Source organism: Macrotis lagotis, chromosome 6, assembly GCF_037893015.1.
Source record: "Macrotis lagotis isolate mMagLag1 chromosome 6, bilby.v1.9.chrom.fasta, whole genome shotgun sequence".
In the NCBI taxonomy this organism is placed as follows: Eukaryota; Metazoa; Chordata; class Mammalia; order Peramelemorphia; family Peramelidae; genus Macrotis; species Macrotis lagotis.
In genome coordinates this window covers 87,683,123-87,694,022 of record NC_133663.1, presented here as the reverse complement: position 1 = coordinate 87,694,022, position 10,900 = coordinate 87,683,123, and the positions used below count along the sequence as shown (strand labels likewise).

Genomic DNA, 10,900 nt, shown 5'->3' with positions numbered 1-10,900 from the left:
TAGAACTACAACTCCCAGACTAGCTGCAATGCGTGCTGGGAGTTGTAGTCCGCCCGAGCTCAGTTCGTCAAGCAGGTCAAGGCATGGCTTGTTAGGGTGTTAAGCCTCCCCCGCCCCCTTTCTCAATCACGCTTCCAGCCTGAGAGTCACCGCGGAGGGCAGGGAGAGGTGAGGGAAATGGAACATGATTTTTTCCCCCCTTAACTACAGTTTCCTCTTCAGAAACCCAAATTGAGGGAAATAAAAAAAAAAAAGGCAGCTTGCGAAGGGAATCTCGCGACGGTAGCCAAGGAGGGCTGAGGAGAGAGCGGCGCTTGCGCAGTGCGCCGGTCTCCATGGCGGTGCCGCGGAGCCAAGACGAGGTTGAGTAGACTCGTTTTGAATTTTCTCCCCCTCGGCCGCGGCGCTTGGCGGACTTCCCTGCTTGCCCCGCGGGGCTCCCGACGGCCGCCAGGCCGAGGAGCCGGGGGGCGGCCGGCACGTTCGCGCCCGGAGAGGCGGCTCGCGCGGCCTCCCCCGCCCCCTTCCCGCGCGGGGGGCTCGGGGAGGCGCCGAGACCCGCCCCCTGGCCCCGGGGCCTGCCTGCCCGCGGGCCCGCTGCTCGCGCTCGCGCTCTCTCTCTCTCTCTCTCTCTCTCTCTCTCTCTCTCTCTCTCTCTCGATGCGGCGCTGCCGACTCTTCCCCGGGGAAGGACCCCTGACCCTGCGGGCACCGGCGGGCGGAGGTTGGGGCGCCCGGCTGGGTGCGGGGGCCCGGCTCGGCGAGGCCCCAGCTCCCGGCCCCGCCCCCTCTCTTTGTCACGAGCCCCGGTGACCGTTGAGGACGGTGCGGGGACCCCGGCCCGACCCACAGGACTCAGCATGGGGGGCGTGGCCGCGGCGGGGGGCTCGAGCAGGAACCCCCGGTGTACGTCATGGGGGAGGGGGCTGGGCGCTGGCCCAGGAAAGGGGCCCGGGCCGGCTTCCCACCACCTGCACGCGCCAGGCAATAAGAGAACAAGTTCCCGGGCCTTTTACCTTCTCTAAGGCCGAGTCCGAAATGACGTGCGTCAAGACAAGACACAAAGTATCTATTTTGTAATAGATGAAAGTGACAGTCTCTTGCTCCGTCCACCGGCCGATAGACCCCACCCCCAGGCTCTCAGGGCTGGCATTTATGGCCAGCTTTGGAAGGGTTCAAATCCAGACGTTTTCCGTGGCCGCACTTGGAGATCTGGCCAGGAAGGCACCCGTGGGGATGGGAAAGTGGAGAAAGAAAAATATTGCCAATGGCAAATGGCTCAACTTCCTGCCTTGTTTGGATTGGGATCCAAAGTTGAGATATCCTGAATTGGATAAAGAGAGGAGGAAACCCTGAAGTTAATTAGTATTATCTAATGTCTTTCTCTCCACTTAACGGATCCCTTTTTTGCTTTGGGTATTTAAAGGCTCTTGAGGGAGAAGGCATTTAACCTAAAGAGTTCTTTTGCACAATATCATACACCTGTAGCATAAAAATGGAAATAACACTTCACTGTTAGAAATCATTTAAGCTGTTTGTGATTATACTTTAGAGTGCTTGTACAGCGTGCCCTTTGTAACTTTTCCTGTTTTGAATTACTTCAGTAAGACCTGAAAATAACTGAATGCTGATTTTCAATTTTTTTTTCAATAAAGGAAAATTGGGTCTTTAAAGGAAGCATAGCTTTTACTTTGAAATTTATAGTTTTTTCCTCCTCTAATTAGATAAATTACTTTTTATTGTGGCTTTGCAATTTGCTGGGGTGAAAATATGCCTAATATTTCAATTAGTATGAAGATAAGTTTTAAATATTAAAATATTTTAAAATGTGATCAGCAAAATAAGATCAGGACATATTCTTAGTTGTTAATTTTCTAGGTTGCTATTTCTAAAATGTATGTAACTATATTAGAGAAGTGGTTTGAATGAAGTTAAGAATCAGAACCTAAAAGTCCCACAAACAAGTTGGAATGGTCATCCATGGCTAATGAAATGAAATTTCTCTAGAATGAATGTAAAATTGTGAGTCGACAATAGGTCATGGTTTTCAAAGTAGCTATTGCGATAAGGTAACTTTTAATGTCAATATAGCATCTGGAGTATTGAGGCGTAATATTAAAGAAGACAAGAAACTAGAGTGGGTCTAGAGGAAGACAACTCAGGATATTGAAATTCAAAATCATGCCAGATGAGATTGAGCTGAGCGAATCAAAGACATTTATTCCAGAGAAGAAAAATGGATAAAAATAGTTGCCATTCAAGTATATTAAAGGGTTGGCAGGCATTAAGAGTGATATTCAGCTTAAAATTAACTTGGCCTGAAAGGACAGACAGAACCAGTAACAGTGCATGGAAGTGACAGAGACAGATTTCAGCTGAATGTAACTTTATAACAGAGTTGTTCAAGAATGGAATAATAAGTGGTTGAGGAAATAGTATATACTTCCCTTCTCTGGAGATCAAGGAATGAACAGATGGATATGTACTTCTGAAGGATCTTGTAGAAAGAGATTAATATACTAGGGATGAACTCAATGGCTTCGGAAGTTTATTTTGCTTCTAAGATTCTGAAAGTGAATCTATTAATATAAAGTTTTACTAATCAGTAACAAGAATGCTTTTCTCTAGTTCTGTTTTGGAAGCATTACAGACCTTTAACTTCATTGGCCATGGAAATTACTTTCACAAATGAAGACTGGCAATTCTTGTGTAATTTAATAGTGTTTGAGAGAGAGTTGCTTTGGAGCGCTGAGAGTTGAATTAACTTGCTTATGGTTGGATTAGAGGTGAGACTTGAACCCTAGTCTTCTGATTCCATAGGTCTTAGGTCCAGTACAGGGAACTGTTCCTCAGTTGCTGGATTGATCTTTGTTTAGCTGAGTCCCATCATCAGTGCTTAGAGAAGAAAATTGGTGTAGATATTGTTCAGTATCCTTATATATGAAAGCAGTTTATTGTCATCTAGTTGGGACAGTCACAACTGATTACCTCACATGTTCATGTTCTTTCTTTGTAACCATTGACAAACCTTATAAATCATACATTTCTGCAGTTTTTTTGCCTTAAAGATGCTGGACATCACATTCATTATTTCCTTTATTGGGTTGTTTAAAATGGGAGCTAAAAAGTACATTAAATCATGATGATTTCATATCCTCCTCACTTTTAATAATAGTACTTATTTAGGAAATTGTAAAGGGTTTCAAGTGATTAGAAGGATTACAATACAGATTGTATAATTTATTGTAAATCATTTCATTTGAAAGGGACTTTATAAATTATCTAATTTATTATTTCTTGCTAATATGGTAACCCATCATTTGCCCTTCATTCTCTGTACAAAAAGGATATGAGAGCATAGAATTATGTGTATATGCATATCTAGGGAAAGGATAAAATGGAAAATTAGGACTGTAGGACAGTTAAGGAGAGGGTGCACCATGGGCAAGTCAGCACTTCTTTGATCAATATTTAGATGATTAGGTTTTGAGGAAAAGCATTTATTCTTACCCAGTTGTTCAGGTAGTATTGTGCAATTTCAGGCTATTTAGAAAGTAGTTTTAAAAGCTTTAATTCAGGAACCAATTTATAAATATTTTTAAATATTTATATAATGTTTTACTAATTTGCTTTTCTTGTTAGTAATTTTTGATAAATTTTGCAACTTTTCACAGCCCATCTTTTTTAAAAATTTATTTACTTTGAATTTTACAGTTTTATCCCTAATCTTGCTTCCCTCTCCCCACCTCCCACCCCCATTCCTCCTGGTTTCTAATAGAACAATAGTGTTCCATAACATACATATACCACAGTTTATTAAACCTTTCCCCAATTGATGGACATTCACTCAAATTTCCAATTCTTTGCCACCACAAACAGGGCTGCTATGAATATTTTTGTACAAGTGATATTTTTACCCTTTTTTATGATCTCTTCAGGGTATGGACCCAGTAGTGGCATTGGCTGCATCCAAAGGCATGCACATTTTTTTTGTACTTTAGGCGTAATTCCAAATTGCTCTCCAGAAAGGTTGGATGAGTTCACAGCTCCCCCAACAATGTATTAGTGTCCCAGATTTCCCATATCCCTTCCAAAATTGATCATTATCCTTTCTGGTCATATTGGTCAGTCTGAGAGGTGTGAGGTGGTACCTCAAAGATGTTTTAATTTGCATTTCTCTAATAATTAGTGATTTAGAGCAATTTTTCATATGACTATGGATCACTTTGATTTCCTCATCTGTAAATTGCCTTTGTATAATCCTTTAACCATTTATCAGTTGGGGAAATGACAGCCCATCTTTTTAACAAGGAAAAAAAAACCCTTCCACTAAAATACTCTAAATTTATCAGTCTATTGTGTGGGATACGGATGTCCTGGATTTTGATTTTCGGTATCACTGGTTCTTGAGGTAATAGTCTGCCTCCTTCTGAAGTTGCTTATTTGAGGGTAGTTGTATAGAGTTACTTAAAAACTACTCTTTTGAAATGTGCCAGTGAGATGCTAGGAATACTAGGGTCTATTCCCAATCTTTCTTACTTCCTTCCACAGTAAAAATCAACAAAATAATTTCAAGTTATTTTTATCTTTTTTAATACACCTGATTTTTTTGAATCCCTAAAAGCTAAGTTATTACCATATTTTTTAAATGAGTAAAGTCGTTTCTTGGGAAATTTTATCTGCTAGTATTAGTAGGCTAGTTTGTTTAAAACCCATAGAAATATATTTTATTGTTTTCTACTACTTGAAGAAAAACATTTTAAATCACTCAGTTTGTTGTGCACGGGTTTTTTCCTAAAGGTATAAATATAACCATGGCATAAATGTAGGTAAAGCATCTATTGGGCCTTAGTACTCAGGGCTATTATACTTAAACTTCCTCACAGTTTTTGATAAGTACATTTCTGGCTGCTTAATGGTCCACAATTTAGTTTAGTCATTGCATGGTGATAATTTTTATAATGATATTTTGGAAGTTTAATAGAGGATAGCAATAGGACCTGTAAATAATAATTTTTACCATTTCACATGCTTAAAAAATCAAAACTATACCCTGTCTTAGAATATTGTTCTGTTTATGGTAACCAGTTGTGGAAGAAGATTTCATATATGGATGGATATGATACCTAACATGCCGGTCCTTAAGTAACTATGCCTTGACATGGAACTATTATTTGTGGTAAGTATTATTTTATAATATTTATACAATGGCATGATAAAAGGTTACCCAGAAGTGTTACTGCATTAGTAATGGAGTAACTTCTCACCAGGAATTTCCTAGGCCAGTGAAATCACAAATCCAATAAAAAAAAATGCAGGATTATATTGAAGAGGAGAAAGAAAAGTTTATATTTATTTTGCATGCAAAGTTATCTGGAAGATAGTCTGTCAAGGAATTTTTTTTTGTCACTTAAAAATATTCAGGCAAAAAAAAATTCAGGTAATCCTCAATTTACATAGAATAATAGAAAGAATGTTGAGTAAGACCTAGGTTTGAATTTCAATTCTAGTACATACTAGTTTATGACCTCTGATAGAGATTTTGATATATTTAAAAGAAAAATCACACTTGGAGTAAAAAAATTTAGGTTCAAGTCCTGTTTCTTCTATATACTACTTGTGTGACCTGGGATAAATCATTTCTAAACTCATTTGTTCATCTATAAAATGAGCAGGATAGTGTCTTTCTCTTAGCTTGTATCCTCATCTGTAAAATGGGGAAAAGAGTGTGTTTCTCACAGGGATACTTGTGGGACTGAAATGAAATCATGTAAGAAAATCCTTTGCAAACTTAAAGCACTGTTTAAATGTCAGTTCTTAGAATTATTTAGAAGACTTGTAATATCTTACATTCCTGTTGCTGTTATTGTTCAGTTGTGTTTGTCTCACCTGACTCCATTTTTGAAATTTTCTTGGCAAAGATATTGGAGTGGCTTATCATTTCCTTCTCCAGCTCATCTTTAGAGATGAGACAGTTGAGGCAAACAGGGTTAAGTGAACTGCCCAGGGTCACAAAACTAGTAAGAATCTGAGGTTAGAATTTGAATTCAAATCTTCCTGCTCTTATCTACTCTACTGTACTACTCACTGCCCTCACAATTCTGTATCCTCTTACAATTTACAAAGTGCTTTGTTTACAGTAACCCCAATGGCTAGGTGAAAATTTTACATTTTAAAGGTGAGAAAACTGAGAGGTTGAGGCATTTCCCCAAGATCACAGAACAAATTGCATGCCTGAGAGTTGAGATCAAGAATCATAGTATCTAAGAGTTGGAAGGAAACTCAGAAACCAACTAATATAAGCCATACCTGGAAAGTGACTGTCCAACCTTTATTGACAGACTTTCTCTATGGAGAATTATCCTGTTTCCTTCAACTACCTATTCCACTTTGAATATTGTTGGGAAGGTTGGTTTTTGTTTCTTTAATTCCTAAGTTACCTCTCCAGGTACTATATTTTGGTTCAGATTCTACCCTGTGAGGCAAAACAGAATGTCTAATTTCTTTTTCCATATAACAGCCTTTCAAATACTTGAAGACTATTATTTTCTTTCCTCCCTTGAAACTTCTCTTCACAACTGCAGTTCCTTGAATTGTTTTCTTGAATCCCACTAATTTGCCATGTGACTTCATATGGCATCAACTGAAAGTACTTCACCATCCTGGTTGCCATCTTCCTAAAAATAGATTATGGTGATCAGTCTGATCAGGGAACAATAAAATGGGACCTCCATCTTATGTCTAAAGCTGGACATCCTCTTAATATCATATTAGCTTTTTTTTGGCTGTCGAATCATGTGTTAATTTGAAGTCCAGAACCCTTAGATCTTTTTTCAGGGTACACTGCTGTTCCCAAATAGTTCTTTTTTTAAGACTTAAGTTTATCATCTTTCTACTACAATGATCAGTTATATTCCAAATCTTAATTTTTAAGGTAATTTGAAATTTGATGTGCATTTGCCTATAATAAATAACTACTATTTACATTGCCTATCCAGATCATAAAAGCCACAACCCATAATGTAACTTATAGTACTTAGAATACTGACTCGAGATCTGCATCTTGAATGTTAAATGGTATAAAAGCAGAGATGTGGACAGATTTTTTCCTTCTCCTTTCTGATGCCATAGGCCCAGCCCTATGTAAATTTTTTAAATAGGTGAAATTTGCATTTGGAATTCTTCCACTTCTTTTTCTGAACCCCTTCTCTCACTTAGTGTCCTCTGTAGACTTTGTATTTCATCTGAAAGGGACCTAGGAGTCCATCTAATCCAACTTCCAATCTTTACTTGAAGACTCATTACCGAAGACTTCCTGAAGTATAGTGTCTTTCCCAAAAGGCTGCTTCAATTTCTGTCCCTACAGAATAGCTAATACCAGATAGATGTATAAGAAAAGATCAATTGGGGCAGCTAGGTGGCGCAGTGGATAGAGCGCTGGCCCTGGAGTCAGGAGTACCTGGGTTCAAATCCAGTCTCAGGCACTTAATAATTATCTAGCTGTGTGGCCTTGGGCAAGCCACTTAACCCCGTTTGCCTTGCAAAAAACTAAAAAAAAAATCTATCTTTTCAAAGTATGAATGACTGAAGACCACTTTTGTGAACATAAATTTATAAGTGAATTGTAAAAAAGTTCTAGCTGAATGATTTTGGAGGGTGGGGGGAAGGACACCTAGCAACCAAGGTGTCTGCCTTGGGAGTCTGCCTTACTGGGATCAGCTCCTTTAAGCTGCAACTGCCTTTCAAAGAGATTTTCCCTCCAATTTTCCAAAACATATAAGGAAATGTTTTCACAATCACTTAATTAGCAACAGTTGTTGAGAAAGGGGATCTATGTAATTTATAAAAAGTTACCCATATTAAATTTCAGTTTTAAAAATTTCTATGACTTAAAGAACCAGTAAAACTAATCATTTTGCTTGTTTAGAGATTAATTCCCCCCAATAAATATTTATATTTAACCTATTTGAGGAAAACCACTTTGACTAAAATTTTAATGTTTCTAGTTAGTAATACTAACTTTTTATTTTTAAATATTTGAATTGAAATAAACCTTTATAAAACTACTTACTTGTTAGGTAGCTCTTGTTTTAAGTAATGAAGAAATAGCAGTATTTGTTAAAATTCCTTTTCCTCTATATTTTGAAACCTTCTAGGCTCAAGGGTTTTTAATTTTTTTTTGAATTATCTTTTAGGAGAAGGAAATGGAATTTCAAATTTTTATTCAAACAAAAATATTTGGATAATAGTGTTTAAATGAAATCTGATAGAATTATGCCATGTAATAACTTCATTTATTAGATTATTATGATCTGTATAAGAATTTTTCCAGGAAGGATCATTTTTTTTGAGGACATTCCAGTTATTGTACATGAAGGAAAAAAATATTCTTTGTGTAATGAACTCTTGCAATTTGTTTTGCTATATAATAAAATATAAAACCTTAGTTCATATCTCATATTGTACACATTTTTAAAATTAAAATAAAATGTTCTTAGTAATAGTTCTTTGTCTTGATCTCATGTATTTTTATATGAAAATTTCTTAAAATCTTTATTTTATTCTTAATAATAAAATTTGTTTTAAAATGACTGAATTTTTGATGAAAATGGTTTCATTTTAGCAAATGACTTAACTAAAAATTTTTCATCCAGTCAGTCTTTTCACAGTGAAACTTATTCTAAATGTAGATCTCCATGACAATACAAATTTAAGTAAGCAGAATTAATGGTCCTCTTTCATCAAAGTTGGCTGTTGGAGTTTCTTTCTTCCTTCTGTTCTTTACTGAGCTCCAAAGGACAGTTTAGTTCTATCAACTTTGTAAAAAAAAAAAAAAAATTAAGGATCTGCATGGAACTCTTTGTAAATAAATTCCAGGACATCTCTTAGAAAATTTTTAGCTTGTTGCCTTTGCATTTTTTTATTTGTTTATGACATATGTAGAATTTAGGATATATACTGACAATGTAAAATTTAAGATCAAATGAAATGAAAATACTTAACATCATAGATTCTGCTTTGTGTAGTAATTGATAGATTTTTATTGATTGAACAAATATTATGTTTCTACTGTGTCTAATAAAACCTGGTGTTAGGTGTCAGAGTAGATATTTTTAGAAAAGATAAAGATAAATCTGAAGCAGTTTATGAGGTACATAATTTCTAGTCTTAGAATTTAATTTTACCTACAAAATTAAGTCAATATACATATATATACACACATGATGAAAACAGCATTTTCTTAATTTTCTTTATAACATCTTATATATTTTATTTTCTTGGCAAAGAGCAAAGGACTATTTGACTGCTATTTTTTTTTTTTGCAAGGCAATGGGTTAAGTGTCTTGCCCAAGGCCCCACAGCTAGGTAATTATTAAGTGTCTGAGGCCACATTTGAACTCAGGTACTCCTGACTCCAGGGTCAGTGCTCTATCCATTGTGCCACCTAGCTGCCCTTGACTGCTATTTTTAAAGACTTCTTATCTGAGGAAATCTTTGAGTAGTTGCCTTAAGAATGAACTTCTCTCTATTGCTGTTTAACATAATCTAGATTTAGGGACATGAAATTTATCCTTTAAATTCTAGAATACCAGATGTCACTTTAGCATATAAGATCACTTAGTTACAAGTTGATTGTCCTGATAGCAATTATTTGTCTATTATTTGGTTTCTTTCTATTAGTTTTTAATAAATGATATGGATTTTGGATATGCTGTATTATGTCTGGTAAACTATTTAGTTTATGTTAATGAGATGTTATGATCAAGCTTTGCCCAAACACAAAACTAAAACCATTTTCTTTATTCTAGATTCAAAAATCTGTAAATGAGAAAGAAAAAATTGTTTGAAAAAATAATGCATTACAAATTTCTTTGCTTAACAACCTTGTAAGCCAGAGTATACATGACCTAAAGATATAGGAATTACATAGTACTAACAGTTTATCCCTGAGAATTCAGTAGATGTGGACAAATTATTCAATCAAATATTAAAATTTTATGTGAAAGGGAAACAGAATTGTTAATTTAGTGTTGTGGGGGGGGTGAAGGCCTTTTTTTAAAAAAATCTTTTAAAGTACTTTAATTGATTTTGATTTGGATTCTTTCAGCTATCTTTTAATGGAAGAAAATGGAACTGGCCATGATGCCAGGATGGAACAATCTCATGATTTATTAGTAGTCAACTGTAATAACACTGAAGAGTCAAAAAGAGATGCTCAGGTGTTTCAGGTGGGAGTTAGATTTAAAAAAAATCATTTTATTTGCAACTTTCATTCTGAGGGGAAAATAGTTTGTTACATAGTGACTTTACTTGCCTAAGAAATAAGTTATGTTTAATTTATTCAACAATAAAAGCACAAAATGTCACATGCCTTAATAAGATATTTTCTGGAAAACTCAATGAATTTCATTATTCAAATGAGAGGATATGAAGGGAGACAGTAAAAATGTTTGATTTGAAATTAGAGACTTTTGATTGGAATCCTAGGTCTGCTGCTTAGTTATTCTGTGATCTTGGGCAAATTTGACTCTGTGGCCTCAGTTTCTCACTTGGAAAAATAAGAAGACTGACCTAGATGAAACTTAAACTCCCTTACAGCTCTAAATTATGCTCATTAAAAATGATAATTACATATTGAATAAAGTGTATAGGACAAAATTCTGTAGGAGTACAGGGAAAGCAGATATCTTTTAAAAATGAACTTGTTCTAAACTGAATAGAAAAAGATATATAAAATTACTGAGAAGATAGTTCACAAATTTATTAAATGAATTAGTTATATTATCTGATGAATGAGATTACAATATACTAAACTCACAACTATAGCCCTATCTCCTTTCTAGTAAAGGAAGGCACCTGTCTTTCACAGCACAGTGTATTAAAATTATTAACTTAATGT

General features: G+C 36.1%; 1 protein-coding gene across 6 annotated transcripts in view; it reads left to right on the top strand.

Moving 5' to 3' along the window:
- Positions 1 to 64: 64 nt before the first annotated feature.
- CARF (calcium responsive transcription factor) overlaps positions 65 to 10,900 on the top strand; it is a 67,088-nt gene continuing 56,252 nt past the window's right edge. Inside the window, exons 1-2 of one of the 6 annotated variants that reach the window (XM_074191612.1) lie at positions 65 to 362; positions 10,109 to 10,229. In XM_074191612.1, the coding sequence (XP_074047713.1) occupies positions 10,119 to 10,229 (111 nt within the window). In that variant the 5' untranslated portion in view covers positions 65 to 362; positions 10,109 to 10,118. Of the gene's footprint in view, positions 363 to 919; positions 10,230 to 10,900 lie in introns of those variants that run through there. The other 5 variants (XM_074191613.1, XM_074191611.1, XM_074191610.1 and 2 more) reach the window with 5 other exon arrangements.